The sequence below is a fragment of the Dromaius novaehollandiae genome, chromosome 9, assembly GCF_036370855.1.
Source record: "Dromaius novaehollandiae isolate bDroNov1 chromosome 9, bDroNov1.hap1, whole genome shotgun sequence".
Lineage (NCBI taxonomy): Eukaryota > Metazoa > Chordata > Aves > Casuariiformes > Dromaiidae > Dromaius > Dromaius novaehollandiae.
Window position 1 is genome coordinate 12,270,957 of NC_088106.1, and position 21,293 is coordinate 12,292,249.

At 40.7% G+C, this 21,293-nt stretch overlaps 2 protein-coding genes across 3 annotated transcripts in view; both read left to right on the top strand.

Annotated features, from left to right (window-relative positions):
• LOC112980142 (cytochrome P450 2J4-like) overlaps positions 1 to 1,467 on the top strand; it is a 28,832-nt gene extending 27,365 nt beyond the window's left edge. Inside the window, exons 13-14 of one of the 2 annotated variants that reach the window (XR_010390478.1) lie at positions 101 to 188; positions 342 to 1,467. The gene's annotated coding sequence lies outside the window, so the exon portion shown is untranslated. Of the gene's footprint in view, positions 1 to 100 lie in introns of both variants that reach the window. The other variant, XR_010390477.1, reaches the window with a different exon arrangement.
• A 3,537-nt stretch (positions 1,468 to 5,004) lies between these two features.
• On the top strand, positions 5,005 to 20,195 carry LOC112980144 (cytochrome P450 2J2-like). The gene is made up of 9 exons (XM_026094804.2): positions 5,005 to 5,369; positions 6,726 to 6,888; positions 8,028 to 8,177; positions 9,570 to 9,730; positions 12,036 to 12,212; positions 14,083 to 14,224; positions 15,958 to 16,145; positions 17,333 to 17,474; positions 18,606 to 20,195. The coding sequence occupies exons 1-9, from the start codon at positions 5,199 to 5,201 to the stop codon at positions 18,782 to 18,784; spliced, it is 1,473 nt and encodes a 490-aa protein (XP_025950589.2). The 5' UTR covers positions 5,005 to 5,198; the 3' UTR covers positions 18,785 to 20,195.
• Positions 20,196 to 21,293: the final 1,098 nt, after the last annotated feature.

Here is a 21,293-nt window from a genome sequence, read left to right on the forward strand (position 1 = left end):
CTTTGAGCTTTCTCTACGCACTTCTTTTCTGGAAACTGTGGGTTTTGCATTGCTTTGTTACTGGGGTCGGACAGCCACATTTCTGCCTATATTGTTCCAGGTACCTATCTCCCAAGTTCACTATCCGCAGTCATTATAGTGATGAGTGTGTCAAGAGTGAAAGGCTCATTTGCAACACTCCCCACTGGGTAAGTCAGTCACCTTCATTTTGGATCTAACCAGCCTAAGTAAGTCAGGACCTATCTCAAATGCTCTTATCATTTTCTGTGCTGAAATGATGTAGCTATGTCAATTCAGTGCACGGAGCTGGTGCAGTAAGCTGAGAATGACCATCTCTGCAGTTTATCTATTCTTAGCCTTGAACACGCAGACAGACTGACCAGGTCATTTCAGACTGCTGGATCATGAGCTGGAGGGGGAGAATACCATCCTCAGAGCTGTATTCTAGGACTGGGGCTCTTCTGAGGTCAAAACGCTTGCCTTGGAAGTGCCCACTCTTCTGCTGCAGGGTTCATCTGCCCCTGGCATCTCTCTAGGACGTGTTTATAATCCCTTGGTCAGGCATGCTGAGGCGCGTGTGTCCTCCAACTCCTCTTCTGATCATTGATTCAGTGAGACTGAGACTCATTAATCCTTGGCCTGTGTGTGGCTGAGGCAGGTTTGGTACCAAGACTCTTGTGCTTCATGCAGAGCCCCAGGATATTGCATCTAACTCTAGGTCTTCCCACTTTCCTTGGGGCAAGGTACCTTATATGTTGTGTGGCTTTACATTTGGCTGTACGGAAGCACAGTATTTGTGTATTTGTATTGAGCTGACTCTATGTTTGCCATCTCTGTCAATGATCTGCTGTCTTCAGTTGCACTGTTCTCTCAGTCTTTGTGAGATTTACAAGCTTTATAAATAACATTTTTAGTTTTTCTTAAATTAATGGTTTTAGGTAATTGAAAAACATATTAAGGAATGTAGAGTCAAGAACAGATCTCTCTGAACACTTGAAAAAAACGTGGAAATATGGTTCCTTGCTTACCTTTCAATTAGTCTGTGTCATGTTCAGCTTATTTTGTTCTAGATGCTTAAGCAAAAAGCCCTGTAATACCTGTAATCTTTTCAAATAAAGAAATCAAATAACTTCAATGTGATCTATTTTATGTTGGAGATTGTTTTCTTAAATCTGTGCAATTTTAAGATTGTAGAGGGAATAGTTTTTACCATGTAATGCTGGGTTATTCTTAGGGTGGAAAATACGGGCAGTCACCTTCTGTTCTAGCTTTAACTTTGCCTCATCCAGTTCCTTTATCACACTTACAGTGATACCCTAGAGGTTTTTACCTATCAGTTTTGCTAATTGTTGTAATTGTATCCTTGTTTTTGTATTTAATATAACTTCTGCTGTGTTCCGCTGGCTTTTCCCTGCTCTGATATCAATAAAAATTATTTTTATCTGTGGTCATTACAAGCTTTTAACATTTACCTAGTTATTTGTTCTTTATTTGCAACTTTCTTGGGTTTTTAATGTCTCAATAGCTTTTCACAAAAAGAAAAAAATGATGACATGCACTTTCGGGTGCTTTACGGTGGGAGTCTCTTGTGGAGCTTGTTTGTTCAGCTCCAATTAAAAGTGCTGTGCCACCAGTGTCTTGTCATCACACCTTTCCTTATTCTTGGCAGTCCTTGAGAATGATATGAAGAAATCACTGATGCAGGTTGAGATGGCAAACTGCTTCAGTTGATGACATTAGCATCACATTTTATTGTTTTAGCCAGATATTTGCTACTGCTTTTCTTGGATATTTCTGAAAAGATGGTATTTGTGGGCTTTGAACTTCTTTTAATTTTGTTCACACCAGTCTGTACATCCTCACTTATTTGCTAGCTGCAATAATGCAGTACCTACTAAACAGCAAAAAGGATCCCGATGTGCAAATGTGGATTTCATGTTATTTTGTAAAACAAGAAATCTGTTTTTCTCTTTTATGTTTTAAAATTTATCCTGTAACCTCTTTTTTACCAGTCTTTTCATGTTGATTTTCTTAACCTTTTGGGGAACTCTATGTGCAGCGAATTTGATCCTCAGGCTTGTTACAGGGAAATTATGGATAAGTTTCAGCTATTTTGCATGTTCTTGCATCCTGAAGAATTCATCCAAAACTCATCCATTACACAGAGGAATCATCCACTTTCTGGTGATTTCACTCAGAGAATGTCAAGTTACTCTTTGGCAACCTTTCTGCAAGAAAATTTTGTGCATCAGTTGGGATCTGGGATATCAGACACAGTTCTGTTGTCTTTCCCAGTTTTCATTTTGGACATTAAGGCCACATCCATTGCTTTTTTCTTGCTATTTTTGCTACCTCAAACCTAGCATTAAAGTTCACAGTTACTAGGCAGATGTAAGGCTCGTGAATTTTGCAAGCGTCTGACAGTAACTGTAGGTGATGAGTTAAAAGGCAGTAGCAACGTGTTGTGTAATTTCCATTTCTGTGTATTGAAGCCTCACTTAAATCAGCTGGCTGTTACTCAGTTCCCAGTCTATGAACAGTTCTTGTGCTTTGCAAATCCTAATTCCTGTTACCAAATGTGTTACAGATTGTTCTTAGGATGTAAGTATTGATGGCCAAGAGCTGAAATTAAACATTTGCTTGCTCAAGGATATCAGGATCATGCTTGTTTGGCTGTCGCATTACTCACATAGCTTTACTTTTGCAAGCATCATACTAATCTTTATGCAGCTTACTTCACAGTTTGCTTTTACATTTATCAAAAATTGTACTGAAATCTTTGCTCCCTGATAGCTTTCATTAAAAGCAACTCTTCTTTCCCTTCAGAATCCATTTTTGTGGACGGCTCTTTGCTTGGGTTGCTATCTTTTTGGTAATGGGTTTTCTTGGAGCAGAGGTTAGTAGTTTGTACTCACCTTTTAACCAGGATGACTGGAAGACTTATATAAGACTTTAAAGTCTTATAATTTTCATAAAGAAATGCCCTAATATGAAAAGTTGACTAATGGTTTATTTGAGGAAACTAATGCATAGAATGGGTTGGTTCGAAAGGCTGCATTTCAGTTTGAGTTGAACTGGTCTGAAATGAAATATTTCACCTTCTGCGTTCTGACCAAATTGAAATATTATGGGAAAACTAAAATATTTCTCTGGGAAACTTTGGTTTTATGAAAACTGAGTTTTCTTCCAGAGATATAAATCCAACAAATTTTGTCAACTGTATGTCCAGAAAAGGAGGCATGAGAGAAGAACGCTTTCATGCCAACACAAGCATCATTTTGTCTGGTTTTGTTTTCAATACAGTTTATCCGGTGACATCAGGCACTGGTGTAAGTAGCTGTTCATTCACATGGGTTTCCGAGAGCAGGGAAACTCTGAATACACTGAAAAAGGAAAGGTAGGGGTAGAATCTGGTAGGATAAACTGCTGACAGGCTCATTTGGCTTCATCCTGCTTCTGACACTAATGATTTAATTTCAATTAAATTCAATTCAATTTCTGACCTATGTTCTGAAAAAAAGTGAATTCATTCACAGATGTCAAAATATTATACCAAATATGAAATGTCTAAAACAAAGCAAAAGGATTTTGACCAAACAGACAAGAAATGAATATAATTGTTTAGTCTATTCATTAGATTTATGTAATTCAGCACTTCTCCTGACTTTATCTGCACAAAATTAATTTTCTCTCATTTCTTCAAAATTTTAAACTTGGTATGTTGTTTCGAAGATACTGTTTTTCCTGGTTTTCTGTTTTGCTGATTCCTGTTGCAAATATTTCCAGCTTCACTGTGGGCTGCTATACCTGACTTACACTGGTTTTAGCAGCGCCATGGAACCCGCCTCAGCCCCCTTCCCACACACTCTGCTCGTGATGACCACTTGTCAGTTTTGCACAGATACAGTCCTAATAAAACTACTTTTCCAGACTGTCTTCATTGTATAATGCAGGCTTGTATGTACCTACGATAGCTGCAAAGTTTTGGCCAAGTATGACACTGAGTCACATTACTTAATGCTGCCAGGTTTGCAAAATACTGCACTTATAGACGTGTTGGAGGGTAGGGCAATGTCTTGTTCAGACTTGCACTTCAGTTTTAGTGAAGACACTTTCTCTTTGCAATGCAAGATAGGATTCCCTGATAATTGACACCAAGTACATTCCCCCTTCTGTATTTCCTACGAGGTGTCAATCTCTCGTATATCAGAGACGAGATGTTCAATGTGTGCTGTAAACTTATTCACAGCTGGTCATAACATCCAGGATTTTGAAATTCAGGTCAAAAAGTATGAATTAAACCAAGGCAAATGAAGCCCTTAATTAGGTTACATACTCCAAAAATTTAAAATAATGACAGTTAGAATTTTATATTTAAAAATTTGAATAATAGCATACTTTTATATTCTGATTTCAATTATTTAATTTAATGTGAGCTTTTAACTGTTATCTCCTTGCCATTAATCCTGACTTGATGAAATTGTTATTGTTACTGTCTTACTGAAGAAAAAATTTGACTGAACACTTGAGGCCAGTTTTTCAGAAATTACATGTAACAATTTCCTCTTCCAATTCTATGCCTAGTCCCCACCTACTGCTGTTTTGCCTGCGTGAACCAAGTATTTATGTGTACTGGCAGGCAAATCTGAATTTACAACCACATGTTAAAATAAGCTTTATAATGTTTGCACTTAAATCCATTGCCAGGAAACTCTAATCTATTGCTTACATGTAACTTAAAATCTGAATTTAGTGAGTCTGAGATTAACTGTGTATGGTTTTAAGATTCCCAAGGCAGAGGAAGCTAGGTTTCATTCATAATCAGTGGTCAGCAAGGGCTCACACCTAATACCATACCACGCCAGATCTTCCAATACACAGTGGCAGTTTCCTAACACAAGCCCCAGGACAATTGGCTTAAGCACAAGTGCTTCCACATTTTTATTCTGTGGCTTCTGTAACCAGCTAAGTATGCCTTTAGTTAGGGATCAGCTTGATGCACTTCAGTATGGGAAAGGTATGGAGTGCAGGACAAGGGAAGGCAGTGATAAAGAGGGAGGGACAGAGGGAGGGAAAGGAACCGAGACTCTACAGAACTCAGTCTGCAGAGAGAACTGGTGGAATAAGAACATAGATCAACTTTTCCAAACTCTAGTACATTATTTTAGATAGAGACAAGCTTGTAAATCAGCTCTGAAATGCTGACTATAAGCCAAGCTTTTGTAGCCCTGGTTATTTTTTTGTTAGTTGTTCAGTTTCTAAAATTGAGAAAGGCATGTCAGCAATTGCCTCCTGGACCAACTCCTCTCCCATTGCTTGGAAACTTGGTGCACCTGAACTTTCAGTTTCATCGGGATCTTCTGATGGAGGTATTTCTTTTCAGATACTCCAAATTGGTTAATTTTACTGACAGCTTAAATGAAACTGATATATTAGTAGAAAAGCAAAGTTTTAAGGCTTAGGAAAGTTACAGACAAGATATGGACATATAAAGATCAACTTGATTCCTATATTCAGGTCACGTTCTTATGTGGAATATGACAGCTTCATGAGAAATTCGCTCCCCTTAAGAATCAAATAAACTTGGGGACAGAGTTTCTGACTTGTGATTAAAGTAGGTGAATACCAAATCGAAGGGGTGCTCCCCATTGTTGATAACATCATCTTCATTACTTTTCTAACTTCTGAGGCACTGGCATTGTCTAGTTTGATTACTAAATAAGTAAAACGTGTATGTGTATTTATGCTTGTCATACTGAAAGGGTATAAACTCCTCACCCCTACTTGTCCTCAAAACTATTTGTTTGCCACTTGTTTTTCAAGGGAGTTGCTCCTCCTTGGGCCATCTCAGTCCCTTCCTGTACTCTGGCAGTGATTATTCTAATGGTTTACAGATGACCTCTAATTCAGATCTATAGCTTGAGACAGTACGTACAAGTCATTGGGAGCACAATGCAGACTGACAGGCAGTGATGCTATAAAAGGAAAGAAAAAGCCAGTATCCAAAGGATTATAAGGAGAAGCAAGTGACTAGTGTGATCAATTGGATGTAATTCTGGTGGCACCTTAAACACCTTCTACCACCCCTTTTGTATCATCATGGGTGTGTGGGAGCAGAGTCCAGTTCTTGCTTGAAGCTCTTTTTCTGTGAAGTTCCTCTGTCATACATCTGTCCCTGCTTGAGCACTGCATATTTCTAGCATCTCCGATGGTCAATGTAGTATGAGGAAACCCCACTGGCTCCACTCAGCTGCAGCCCACTGGCACTTCAGGGCTATTGACTAATTCCTGGCTGCATCTCCTCTCCCGGAGTGCACAGAGGGAGCAGGCTTAACTGGTTGGTTTCCTCTTGCAAAGGAAAGGCTGGCTGGAGGCACAGGGCGCCAGAGAGGTGCAGAGCATGTCTGTTGCATTGATGAGGTACAAATGTGGGCACTGGATGCGATGCAACCTAAAATGTGAAGTTCTTCCTTTGCTGTAAGGTTGCAGCAATCTGTGTTTTGAAAGGGAAAATCACTTCCCTGGGGTAAACAAAATTGACTGCTGAAAGCCTAGTTCTTAAGAAAACAAAAGTTTTTTTTTTTCTGCTGCCAGCTATAATTATATCTATAGAGATGATGATCTTGGCACAGAGCTGGCCATTTGGCCAGTCAATAGCAGGTTCATCTTCTGTTTGAGATATGTGGGGTTTCATCTGTACTTTCTGGCACCTTTCCCATCTACAGCTGGCAAAAACTCATGGCAACATATATACTTTGTGGTTCGGGTGGACCCCGGTGATCATACTGAATGGATTTCATGCAGTGAAGGATGGCCTGACCACACACCCTGAAGATGTTTCTGGGAGGATGGTGTCTCCTTTCTTCAGAGCAATGGCCAAAGGAAAAGGTGAGATTTTCCTGCCATAAATAATGCACAGGGATGTTGACTTGGCAAACTACTCCTACATCAGCCTTGTTAGACCTCTACCCTGCCATTCAGAATGCTCTTCCACCAAAATCCCCTATCAGCTTTTGAGAATTGCTTACTATTTGTCATGATCACTTTTGTCCTGAGCTTTCCCATGCTTGGGTAACACTCCAGATCAGGTTGTTTCTAGGTCACCTTTTTGCTGTATTTGAGATGTATGAGATTCCCAGCTCAGAACTCAGCCATGTGCCATCACTTCAGATCTCGTTCTCTTCACAGAATGATCTGTTCTGATGTACGTGGTGGTACTGTATGTTGTTACATAAATGCAAAGTGTGCTTACATGTTTGGCAACCATACATACTATATGGTTGCCAAACAGCTTCCATCATGAGACCTCTAACACCTTCCCCCAGAAGTCTCATAGCTGTGTTTGTAGCCACTCTTAAATGTTTGGTGACATCACATTAAACTCCACTTCTCCTTAGTGTATTTTAACAGTTTGTATGCCTCTCTCTTCCTTCCCTTGTGTTTGCTATGCGAAAACAAACACAGATTGTTTAAGGCCAGGTAAACCATCATCAGTAGTACAGGGCTCTTCAGGTAACCACTAGTGCAATTTAACAACCAGTGGAGTGGTTTCTCTTCCAGAGGAGAAAGAGGATCTAAATGTCACTTGACTCTCACCTTCACCACCCCCGCCTACAAGCATCACATTTGCTGAGCTCCATCCCCATAAACATACCCTGGCCCTGTATATCACCCTGTAGAAATTCACCTGTTTACTCCTTTATTGAGCTCAAATACCTGGGTTTGGCTAAAGCTGATCTTCTAAAAAGGCATCTTAAATTATTTTTTGAAGACTTCAAGAGATGGAGCAGTCAGAAAATCCTTAGATGGCTCTTTTCAAAGATTAACTACAGTCAGTATTAAAAACTTGTCATGTAGTTATAGTTTGGAAATGTTTCAGTATGATTTCTGGTCACTAATAATTTTTCCTCCTAAAGATAATTATATCATAGTGCATTCCCTGATTTATTCTGTGTATTTTATAATATATTTTAAAATCAATAGTTCATGTCTATGGCAAATATTAATATGCCAGGAAATATCCTCAGGTATTATACTGGCAAGCGGTCATTCCTGGAAGCAACAGAGACGCTTTGGTATAATGACTCTCCGCAATCTAGGAATGGGGAAAAAAGGCCTGGAGTATCGGGTGCAAGAGGAGGCCTCTCACTTGGTGCAGTTCTTTGTGAACCTGAAAGGTATGCCTCTGCTAAGAAATCAGATGCTTTTCAAGCCTGGATCCATCTCTTCAGTTATGCAAACTTACATACCCCTTTCTAATCAGGGGTGGGTCCAGAGTGATGTGTCCAAGGAAGTGCAGATAGAGCCCAGTATAAGAAGTGCTAATTTCTTTCCTAAAAACCTGTTTCTGAACCTAATGAAGTTGGGAACTTCTGAAATCCCTCCTCTTTGGGCTTATCATTTAACCATCATTTTCTGTGTGCACAATTTGATGTTACTGAATTGCATAGCCAAGCAGCACTCCGACTGCCCACAGTAGGTAAGTAAGAGTATGCCGAACTTAATCATCTCTCTAATTCTCTACATTCCAATGACATTACGTACTACTCAGCTGAGACCACAATACTATTGACATTCTTGGACCTAACATCAGTCTCTAAATAAAAGGGGATCTAGTGATGTAACTTGATTATTTTCTTAGTTTCTTCAACTGATGAAACCAGCCTTTTCTAGTTAGGTGTTGGCTTTCTTTAGCCTAGGTTCATCTCAGCCAACTCCGGGAAAATATAAAAAGTCTAGCACTTAAGCACCAGTGAGTTACTGTGTGATTGTATACTGTTTGCTGATTCATTGAACAAGGTACAGAATTAAAAAAAAAAATTACAAATTTATCTGTTAAGATTTTGGGAGCGTAGTTAAGGAATTCTCCCATAATGGTGCAGGATATTTTAGTGTCTGTCTGACTAAGTAATTTCTGGCAAGAGAAATCAAAGAAAATAGGAAGGGAGGGGACTTCACTGGATTATCTGGTTCATTCTTGAATCCAAGCCTGGATCACTTCTACCCAAGTCATTTCTGATAGATGTCTATCTCATATCTTTTGAAAAATCATCAGAGAGAGATCTGATGATTTTTTGTTCACAGCTGACACTGTAATCATTTTATTACCTATACCTTGCAGTTCTTTCTATTCTGCCTCTTGAACCTTCCCCAGTCCTTCAGTCTTTCCTTCTAAGTTTTTTACATATTTGAACATTTCTGTCACTCTCTTCTCTTCAGTTAATCTACCTCCTGTGATATTTCTTGCCTTGCACATTGCCTGACTTCTCCAGCACACTTAAGGACAGCAGATTTGATATGATGTCCTCCAATGGATCTTAGCTGTGCAATGTCATTTCAGAGGAAAGGCTGAGATTGTTTTAAGGCTATAAGCTAACAGTTCAACAGTGTCCTTTGCTCTAAAATTGTTTATATTCATGAGTACATATTAATGCCATACGTCATCTCTTTTCACACCCCAGATGGATAAAGAGTGTATTTTACATGATCTCTGATAGTATCTTGTCCTATCTGAATAAAGAACAACCAAAGAAAGAAGTAAGAGTGAATATTAATTACTGTCTTTGCAGGAAGACCTGTGGATCCTTCTTTCCCTCTTATCCATTCTATTTCAAATATAATTTGTGCTCTGGTTTTTGGATATCATTTCTCTGATGAGGACAAAACCTTCCATGAACTGATCAGCGTCACAGAGAATTTATTCAAATTTGCAGGCAGCTTCACTCATCAGGTGAGTAAATGTGCTATTTTTTTCCAATATAGGTATAATATGGAAGTGCAGATGCAAGAATAGGTTTTCCCTAAATACAGAGCAACTGACAAATGCAAATAGAAAGTTAAGTTTTCATCCCTCTGTTGATGCCTGGCTGTAAGATTATCAGCATTTCTGAGACTGTTAACAGAAGCCTTTAAGCTTATTTTTACACTGGAGTTTCTAATAAATTTGAACTTTACAGTGCTGCTCCTTCCACTTCATTTAGTTCTCTCCTCCAAAAATCAGTAGCATTTAAGTCACTGTTGTGCCTTTTATTACTCTGCAATCTGTGTGCTGACAGATTTCTTTTATTTCCTTCCTCACAAAGAATAAAAATTTCAGTATGAATCTTTCCATTACTTTGTAAAACCTCACAGTTCACACATTACAAAAACAATGTATACATACATTCTCCAACAGTCTCACAATTAAAGTTCTGTCAAAGATTTTTTGGTAGCTGCTTCCCATAACATACCATAAAGGCCAGCTTTGTACCCAAAGTGTCTAAGTTTTCCCTGATAGTTAGATTTTGGGGTTTAGACTCCCAAAGAAGGACAAGCTCAGCAATGGGACTGGAGACAGAATGACAAATCTTCATTTAGAGTTGGTGATCATACTCCCAGAATTTTACAAGTCAAAATTGCTGATGTAGTAGTAAACCTTTTCAACAAATCTATCATATGAGGTTAGCCCTACACAACTTGCTCAGAGGAAAGGTGCCACATATGTTTAATGGGCAGAAGTGAAAAGCCCACAACTCCAGGCCATTAGTCCTCCCTCAGTAGTATACAAGGCCTCAGAAAAGATGTTAAAGGAAAGAAAAGTTGAAGATATGGAGGCAAATGGAAAATGACATAAAATGCAATATTGGTTTACTGGATATGATCTTCTTCACTTGGAATTTTTTAGGAAAAAAAAAAAGTGTAGTCTATGTAGTCTACCAGGACTTCAGTGGAAATTTGATAAGGTAACAGATATAAAATAAATACTTAATTGGAGAACACAGGTTAGTGTTAAGGTTTAAAGAGGGTAAGGAATTCTGAGAGAGGTATAAAGGGATAAAATGAGTGAAAAGTTATCAGTGGAGTTCCTCTAGGCGTGGTCCGGTGGTTTTCTGACTGTAGCTACTCGTTATTCTTGTTGAAGACCTTGGCTGAAAAGCAGGTAAATTTGCTTATGATCAAAGTCAGAAGACCTTATTAATACAGAATAGGGTCAGGATATCCTGCTGCAAGAGCTCGTCAACCTTGTGGACTAAAGTTATAAGAATGGAACAAATTGTAATAATACAAAGTTAAATTATGAATTCTACTAGGAATTAATGAGATGAGCTTCTGCTATGAGCTTAGGACATTCCAATGTAAGGGTTAAGAGGAAAGAGACCCTAGCAGATCACAGGATGAAAAGGCAAACATGAAACTAGAGTGTTTCCAGCACTATTTTCCCTTTAGATCCAGAGACGTGTTAAAGTAGGTTCTGTTGTGTAATGCTTTGTGACCTTTTCTACCTTTTTTCTACCTTACCAAGACCTCTTCTAGGGTCTTGGACACTTTATGTTGTGAATTTGGAGTGAAGCAAGTGCAGAGAAGGGTTAGGAGGATGATGAGCAAACTATCACATAACAAAATTAAAGAACTTTGCTCCTTTGGTCTGACAGAATAAAGGCAAAGAGGAGACAGAAATACTGTTTGCTTGGCAGGGTGGGATGGCAGATGCTGCAAAGAGGGAGCTGACTTTGAATTGACAAGAGCATATATAAATAGGCTCTGAGCAAACTGAAGATGTAATATTTCTAACCATCAGAACAGTTATTAGTCACACAAACAGTTGCAAGGATGAGGAGGAAAATGAAATTCTCTCTTAGAGTGATACTCAGTCACACAGTTCCTTCTGTGAATTCCACAAATACCCCCAGTTACTCGAGGCTGCAGACTTGCTAATTTTAGTAGCCACACAGTATCCAGAAAGAAGGCTTCTATATTTTGATTGTGTGTGGGAGCCTGTGCAGAAACAGGGTCTCCTAGTGATCTGCATTAGTCAAGTAAACTTCCTGCCATGAGCAGAGTGTTGGCAGTACTGCTTGGGCCCCCAGATTCAGGAGTATGCCAAAATTACAAGTAGTGTTTTCCGACATGAGGGCAAAAATGTACACAAAGTAATGAGAGTTTGTTTATCCCACTATCAGTATTTCCAGACAGGATAATTCAGCCTTTTGGTGTTTCTAAAGCATCTTTGTTACTGACAGATAATTCACACTACCTCTTTTATGTCACTCCCGCAGCTGTATGAGATCTTTCCCTGGCTAATGTGCCATCTCCCTGGTCCTCATAAAAAGGCATTGTCTTGCTATGATGTCCTGAGTTCTTTTGCAAGGAAGGAGATCAGAAGACACATGGAGAGAGGAATACCAGATGAACCGCAGGATTTCATTGACTTTTACCTGGCTGAAATTGAGAAAGTAAGTATTTGTTCTGCCTGATCATACATTCATGGGGCATAAATCCAAATAGACATTAAGTAATCCAGTTGGAACCCTTATATTATAGTTGCTTACATTTCATAGGCTTCCTAATGTGAATACAGCAACTTGGAACTTACTAACTCATGTGTCCCAGAAAGGCATCCAGTTTTATGATCTGGTTACATGAATGAGTTACCATAAAGTACATGAGGGTGTGAACTTATGGGCCATCATCTGTTTTCCATAAATATCTATGTGTGTACTTCATTCTGTAGTAAACATGAGACTGTTTCCACCTGCAGGTTACAAAACTTTGGTAGACCATCTCATTTTTCTAGAGCAAGGTACCTCGTATTTACAACAGGATTAAATACATGTGCACAGATAATTGCCCTGAAATAGCTGACATGCGGCTTTGAGTGACTTTCCGTGTGCATCCTAACATTGGCTGTTCTTGTGCCACACAGCTGTGTTGATGCAGAATGCTGGTCTCCCCAAGGAGAGAGGGAAGCCTTTTGAAGAGGATCTTCCCTTTACAGGAAACTATCATTAGGTCCAGGTCTGAGGGATCCTCCACTCATTAGAAGATTCCCAGGCCATTCTGCAATCCCTTGGAATCATTTCTGTGGTATCTAAGAGAAAGCAGTCCTTCCAGCTCCATCCCAGTCTTTTTTAACAGCTGCACCTCAGCATTTCCAGCCTACTCAATCATTTGAGCAACTTTGGAATTGGTACTTTAGGCATCACATATTATTTGTCTGCTTCCTCAGCAGTTAGGTGCTGCCATCAGTAGGTCCTAAATAGGATGTATTTGGGGGTCCCAAGCCTGTTACCTCTCATTTCCCCACAGTTTGGGATGCAGTTGGCCTGTCACTTATATTTAAATTGGAGGATCTGGAAACAGTTGCTCAGAAACACTCAATGCCATAATGCACTGTTCTTTTTCCCTGCCCAGGTGATTCGTTTCCATAGCAGGAGGAGTTAATGAGTCAGAGAGACTCTGTTAAGGGCACCAGAGTTTCTGCTTCAAACTCAGTCATTCTGGGGTACCTTTAGGAGCTAAAGAAAACACCTCTTTCTTAGGGTCGATGAAGCCCATGGAGCTACTACCTTTGCTCATCAGCTTCCAGCCAGTCAGGCCACTGTGTTCTCACAGTGTTGGCTAATGGGCTTTGGAGTTCTGTTGTTCATTAGGTCTGAATCAATACTATATGATTTACTAAAATAAGCATTTTAGAGACAATGATGCAGCTTTTTCTGGTCTCAGCGGTGCAGGTTATTGCAATCTGTGCATTTAAAAATGTTTTTCTCTAATGTATTTCTCTAATTGTTTTTATATTATACTCCCTTATTATAAGAAGAAAATTTTTGGATATCTCTCTCCCACCCGTTTACATCATCCTAAACTGAGAGAGGAAATTACCTCAAGATGTTCTGTTGAGTTCCTTTTATTCAGATGGGTTCTTCTTCAGTATTTACTAGCACTGTTTAATAGCTTACTGGAGAGACCGATTAACTTACAAGACCTGATGAGTGATACATTTGTGAGGCACACATTTAGAACTACATTCTAGGCTATTTTGTAAAACTTCCAGTATGTTTTAAAGTTTTCCCGATTAAGTCAACAGGCCAAAAACAGCCTGTGTTTTATGAAGAACAAATAATTCCACTTCACGAATAAGAGCAAAGCAGACTTGCTATGTCCATTTGGGAAACTATTTATCTCTTAGTACTCATCAATAACTGTAATTTTGAATATTACTTTTGCACATGACAGCTACGGAAATAATGAAGTAGTAACTCTCACACTTATAGAAAATGTCCTAACTTTTATGTTTTAACTTCAACTTCTTATCATCATGTACAGTCTAAAGATGGGCCCACACCCAAGTATGATGAAGACAATTTGGTGTGTGTTATAAATGACCTTTTCCTTGGTGGATCAGAGACTTCAAGCACGACCTTGTACTGGGGGCTGCTCTATATGGTGGTGAATCCAGACATCCAAGGTGAGAGGGAGGCTCACTGTAAAATACTGTGGCTACTACAAATGTTAATGATGGCTAAATATAATGCGTTGCAGGCACAAAAGCCACCAGTTGAGCTTGGCTCTCACTCTCTCAAAGCCCTGAAAAGAGCATGCTGAACTTACAGCACAGAGAAAGCCAGAGTCCCAGCCTCTGACCTGATCAGATCTGGTGGCTGAAGGCACTTGAAGGGAGACAAAAATTTGCTCTTTGCAGTGACATTTCAGTAAGGTGCTCTGTATGGAGTGTTTGCAGGCTGACTGAAGGAAGCAGTAACAGAGATCAGAGCTCTAACAAGATTCCTATCTGCCCTAGACATTGTCCAGGTATGAGAGGGTGCTAACACAGCCTTGCTGTGTTTGCCACACATTTGACCTACCCTCTCTTCCCACTCCTTACAGCTCACCGTCTCCCTTTCAGCTGCTGGGCAAACCTTGGCAGCTTATAAAGGGCTGCAGAATGCCCTAAGGAAGTCATGTGGTCCTGGTAGAGACAACTGTCTCTTCATGTATCCTTCCTGTCAGGAAAAAGGTAGGGAGATACACTAAAGGTAATTCGGCCAGTGCAAATTCAGGAACTCAGTGACTCTTTCCTGTCTTTGCTGAGTGCCTCATACACAAGCCCAGGGAACAGGCACCCATGGAGTACAAGTTGATCTGAGATGGCCTCAGGGTTTCAGTACAACACACAGTACAGTGTGTGTAACCAGCTAGGAGGGACGTGGGGTGGGGTGGAATGTTAGCACCTAATACTTAAATATGGAGCAATGCTTGTTGCAATTTGCTCACACGGCAGGAAACAAACCTTTGGAGAAAAGAAGGGTGAATGTGAAACATGTACAAAGATCAGGGAGACTGCAGAAATAGGAAAAGAAGTTTAATGGGAAGACTGTGGCTGCCTGATATGCAGAGAGGTTGCTTTCAGGCAAGAACTGCTGGCAGTATACAAAGACTGTCCCTGTCTTAGTTAATGCAAAAGAGATTGCTCAACTAATTAACACCAATTCTCGTGAATGCCTCTGTAGATCCAGGCTGAGTTTCCCTCATCCACAGCTGTGTCAGGAAGAGAAAGGATAGGGACAAGGCTTAAGGAGGACTCAGGTACCCCTGGGGCTGGTGGCCTTTCTGTTGTGCTGCAGTGCTGAAAGAGAAGGAGATACCTTCATTCCCACAATGGCTGAAGCCTCTGAAAAGGCTGTGTCACTGACACATTCTCATCCAAGGTTTTAAGCTGATTGAGGTGTTGTTTGTTCAATGTTGCCATAACTTGGACTGACTCTGCTCAACTCCTCCCTTGCACTGGGAGTTAATATCCAAGGCATTTACATCAGTTCTGAAAATAAGATTTTGATTTTGAGATAGACTAAGCTAAGCTGAAGGCACTTGAAGATACCCTGAATACCTTCAAAATCTGGGGCTAAGCGACTCATTCTACACTGACCGAGCATGCAGTGAGATAAATGTCAGAACTGAGATAAAAACACTATAGTCCTTGCTTGTGAATCTGTACTACACTGAGGTGATTTTTTTTTTAATTTACTTTTATTTTTATATATTAAACTCAGGCATTAAATCATATAAAATCATATTAAATCATAGGTTGTAGACTTTATGTACTATGTTGAGATATTAGATTTTCCTATTGCTCCAAGAAAAGAGACCAGTTAAAATATTTGATGTATTTTCCTATCTGAAATAGTGCATATTTCTCCACAGAGAAAGTGCAGAAGGAGCTAGATGCTGTTCTAGGTCCTTCCCAGTTAATTTGCTATGAGGATCGGAGAAAACTGCCTTATACAAACGCTGTGGTTCATGAGATTCAGCGCTTCAGCAACATTGTCTTTGTTGGCATGCCCAGGCTGTGTGTGAGGAACACAACGTTGCTGGGCTTCCCCCTCAAAAAGGTACAGAAACATTTTCAGCCTCTGCTCTTTCTTTAGCAGAGAGATGTTCAGCTTCTATTCCAGTTTTATAACCTATTTTCCATATATAAACCATTCTCCATATAACCCAGGAACACTGTGAGCAGGGAAGAGTTACCATGAATGAAATGTCTCTCACTTAGTGTGTTGATGCTCACACAGCGAATATGAAACCCCTCTCCCTGCCATCAGAGGCTCGAGTTCCTGCCCTGCAGATCAATGGCACAACAGCAGTGACCAGTTCTGCCTGGCTGGGGTTGGACTGAGATGAGACACTGGTTTGCCAAAGCATTGGTTAAGAAATCCCTGTCTCACTCAGCACTGCCCTCGGGATGGAGGAGAGCTTGTAAGAGAATGAGTCTTCTTACAGGGACTCCATGGGCTGAGGAAGGCACAGGGACCTGCCTGATTTTGTGTCAGCTGAGAGGCTGTCAGCTGCAGCTGTGAGGAAGTTGTCCCCAAATGTTGCCTGAGACAAGTGTTCACAGCCAGTAAGGCATTTTGTAGGGTGACATAAGCAATGCTGAATGCCATTTCTCACTGTAAAACATTAATGAGATAAAAGCATTGTTTGCTTTTATTGCAAGAGGTATGGGAGAGGCCAGCAGCATTCCTGCCATCTGGAACTGGCCCCACGTAACTCACTTTGTGGTGAAGGCTTCACACTTTATTCTGTCTGGATCTGACAGCCAGGTGACTAAGGCACAAGAGCTGGTCTGCCAGGAACAACACGCTCTTTACCAATATGGACAAAGCCTGAAGGACTAACGATAAAAGGGGTCAGAGGTTGTTGTCAATGAAGCGAAAAGTATTGTGGGGATTTCTGGATTCATCTCTCTCTCTTAAGCCTGAAAGAGGGTTTCCAAGGCTGGGATCTGAATATCAAGAAAAGAATACTACCAGAGGTGCTATTAAAACTAGTAGCAGAAGTGGTCACATTGCAGTTGTACCATTAGCACCCACTGACATGGCTGCAGAGTTGGGAACTATAATTTCCAAATAAGAAAATGTCCACAGACTTCCATTTTCTGTCTAGGAAAATGGACCTCTAACCACGTGATCTTTGCACATTACAAAGAATTGGCAACAAACAGCAGTCTTATCCATCAGGCAGAAACTGATGGGTGAAAGAATAGCAGGCAGAACTGAATCAACATTCTCCCTTGCAGGGCACCATCATCATGCCAAATATCGCATCTGTCCTGTATGACCCTGAGCAGTGGGAGACACCTCGACAGTTCAACCCTGGCCACTTCCTTGATAAAGATGGAAACTTCATAAACCGAGAAGCTTTCTTACCGTTCTCAGCAGGTAAATGCACTGACAATTCAAACTGTCCCAGTGGATTAGATGAAGAATACAGAAATGTGAGAGTGTGGTATTTCCTCAGGTAACACCTTTATCTCCACTGCTAGATCTTTTAAAGAACAACGCTGGCTTGTATTTGCCAAGGCGTACGTTTCTGTGGTGTCACACCCCAAACTGTTCTTAGCACACTGTGGTGGGAATCCCATCCCAGCTCCTGAACCTTCTAGGCTGTTACAGATTGCAGTAATCCAGAGGTTTTGTCCGTAGCATTCTTCATATGGTTTTTTTTTTTTCCCTGAGAAGGAATGTGCTTTGTGTTTGTTGGAGCTGCTAGCAATCCCTTTTAAAGAAACAAGCTGAAAGAAAAAAGAAAGCATCCTGGTAAACAAAGGATTAAACTCTTGACTACAGAACTGAAAATCCAGTTGCAAAAGAAGGGAAGTAACATAGCAAAGCCCAGTTAGAGCACAGTTAGAGGTCACACTTAGCAGCAAAGTTCCTCCTCCACTGTTTTTGTTTTAGTCTCTACACTGATACAGCAGGCTAGTAACTTGGGTGCCCATCCAGGAGTCATTTCTTAGTGCAAATGGCATAGCTGGCTTTTGTTTTTCATTTATTGGTCTGCTAATCTGGTGATGTGAATGCATTGTTCATCTGTTTCCTCTAGTTTATGTTGGTTTTGTGCTGTTCATGCCATTGGTTCCAGTGAGGAACACTTGGAAATTACCAAGAGGTCTCTTGCTTTGCCTGGAAAGTGAAGAAGCCTTTGTTCAGTTGCAAATACCATTGTTAAGTAATTCTCATTCATTGACTTTAACTCACTGGGAAAGTCAAACAGCTAGCAGATTCTTCAAGTCTGAGCCTGAAGCTCAACATCTCCTACAGGAGGAAAATAACCTTCCACTAGGTCAAGAAAGAAATGATGGCTGGACCTCAGGGATTTCCACTGAGATTTTCACTTGGTGTCTCTTAACCTATGATGTTGGATGGAATCTTTCTGATTCAGGAATTCTGTGGCTTTCCTGGTCCTCACCCTGAGCAAAACCCCCTTTCATTATGGCAAGAATGAACAAAGTGATTATGAAATTAGAACATTCCTGGGTGCTCACTGTCTTCCCCTTCTCCCTTCTGCAGGGCACCGTGTGTGTTTGGGGGAGCATCTAGCAAGAACTGAGCTCTTCATTTTCTTTGCCAACCTGCTGCGGGCATTCACCTTCCAGCTCCCTGAGGGAGTGACAAAGATCAGCACAGAGCCCATTTTTGGGGGTACATTGCAGCCCCACCCATACAAGATTTGTGCCATTCAGCGCTAGGCTGCAACACATCACAGACCAGACTGAGACAGCTGTTTTTACCTCAGTGAATTTCCTCTCAAATGCATAAATCTTCTTTACTAGACTGGATATTGATATTAATCTATCCCAGGACTATTCAGAAAGTGGATGCAAGCTGAGATCCAGACCATGAGTACTTTTGATCTGGTCCTTGTGAAAATCCCAGATCTTAACCATTTTTCTACTCTTGGAGAGCACCTGCAGCAGGCTGCTGTGGTTCCCAGCTGTGAAGACAGTGTGCTGTACCTCCTTGTCAGGATCAGCAGGATTGTCATAGTGCTCACTCCTGAGAAAACCTCAGTAAAATTCAACAGAGGACCTTGCAAGAGCTGAGTAGGGTCATTTCCATGAGCGGTTTGATGGCCTCAAGTCATTTGACTCTGGAAAATGCACCTCCAAGGTCCTACTTCAGTTTTACTTTCCTGAGCTTAGACACTTTAACTGGTTGACAGATTGGAAATAAGAATAAAAAAAAAGACATAAAGGAAACACATTAGAATCTGGGTTTATTAATGTCTGAGTTTGATGTAAACAACTCCCACATATAAGACGAACAGGGTCAATTTAAAGTTGAAGAAAGAAACTTAAATTTGATATTTACTAGCATGTGAGTGCATGACGTAGCAGCCCGATCAATGTTATAATGTATTGTCAGTTTTTTTATTTTTATAAAAATCAGCTTTCTGTGATGTAGAATCATGTTGACTTTAGTTGGGCTCATTAAGAAGCTGAGACCTTTAAATCTGTAATCAGATCTTCCACTTGTGGAATTAATACAGTAACTGGTAGTGTTACAAGACAACCCTGAGAAGCTCAGAAAGAATGTTTGAAGTAGGTAGATTTGGATAACTTCTATCTTAGATAGAATTTGCTTAGCATGAGTAGCCGCACACTTGCTTAGCATGAGTAGCTAAATTTGCTGAAGCCTTAGGCCGCGCTCCTAGTTCGGTAAGAAAGGGCCCCAGAGCTGGTGCAGGCTGGAAAGATAAGGGAGTTACAAGCAGTCTGCATTCCTGTGCCCCACTCTCCGAAAGGGAGGATGTCAAGGCTGTGAAATAAGGCCTGTTTGGGCGCCAGGACCTTGGGAAGCAAAGCCTCCTCTCACTGCTGAAACAGTGCTAATTAAGGGGTCTGGATTATGTCCTCTTCATCAGGACCTTGGGAGATAACATCTACTGACCTAGCTGGGGCAGTGTTAATTGATCAGGACCTTGAGAAGCAGGGGTGGGACCCAGGGAATGAAGAAATCACTAACCAATCAGTGTAAAAGGGAGAGTCGCAAATCTGGCAATTTGTTTGTATAAATGCTACTTGAAAAGTTGGGGGTGTGTGCTCGATTTGTGGGAAACCACCTAGCACCCAGGCTTGCGCAACTCTGAAATAAATAAACAAATGTCTCTCCTGAGTGTGTAATTATTGGCTTATTGCACACCGGGCAACGAATCCGCTTTTCAGACAACAGTAGCAGTAGGGAGCCCATTATCTCTTGCTTGGATGAGGCAAAATGTGGGATTAGATGTTCACTTTCCCAACGGGTTTTGCTGCTAATTGATCGCAGCAGAGGAATGTAGAAACTTTGGAAGGCAGTGTCTAGAGGCTCGGATGTTCCTCAGGCTCTCTGGGCCCTTTTCTTCCTTTACTTCAACCCATACCATGCTTCCTGCCCTCCCTTCAATCTCTTTCCAATCCCTCCCTCCCCAGTTTCAATTCCTACTCTCATCCACTCTCTCCATATAAACTCTTTCAATATTCACCTTCCCTTTGGGTCTCCTGTGCCCCTCTGATCTCCACTGGTCACTTCCTTTCATCATATCAGGCTGCTTGTCTCCTCTTGCTCCTTTCTGCATGAGCATCAGTAGAGGAATCGGTGAAAGTGCTGAGATGAAAACAATGATCAGTGAGTTTTCAGGAGGGAGCTTGAAAGAACTGATTTATTTCTACGTTGAGGCTTCAGACCATGAAGAGAAGAACACAGTAACTATCAAGGATGTACTGGAGGTGGCCCAGCAGGAGAAAAAACATAAACGATGACTTGATGCAGGAATTCTAAAATACCTATTTTTTAATGTAGCTGCTCACTGGCACTGATTGAGCTCAAGACAGAGACAATTTAACTGTACACCTAGATGTGACAGCCAAGTGCAGCTGTGCCTTTGTTAAAGCAAAGCGCTGTAGTATTCTTGAGTCCAGATCACTTTGGGAAAGGATTCAAATGTTGGAGTCAAGTAAAGTTGTCTGCAAGCACTGCTACAAACTTACAGTTAAATATGTGTGAGGATAAAAAGTGCTTCTATGTTGGGCTATAAGCTATTTGTAATTAAGTCATTGTGGTAGATCTAAACTTCCTAAATTTGAAATAGAGAAGAATGTTATTAAAAAGAAATGACAACTGCTGAAAGTCAGGCTGGGTTGGACCAGATTCTGGCATGCCCTGCAGCTCTGGCAGTGTCTGTTCCAGCACAACTGAGTGTCTGCAGGCTTGCTGGGC

Coding starts and splice junctions, on each gene's coding strand:
- LOC112980144 (XM_026094804.2), top strand. CDS start 5,199: ATGCTGACTATAAGCCAAGCTTTTGTAGCCCTGGTTATTTTTTTGTTA. Junction 9,731..12,035: donor CAGGCAGCTTCACTCATCAG/GTGAGTAAATGT, acceptor TCACTCCCGCAG/CTGTATGAGATCTTTCCCTG. Junction 14,225..15,957: donor GGTGAATCCAGACATCCAAG/GTGAGAGGGAGG, acceptor ATTTCTCCACAG/AGAAAGTGCAGAAGGAGCTA.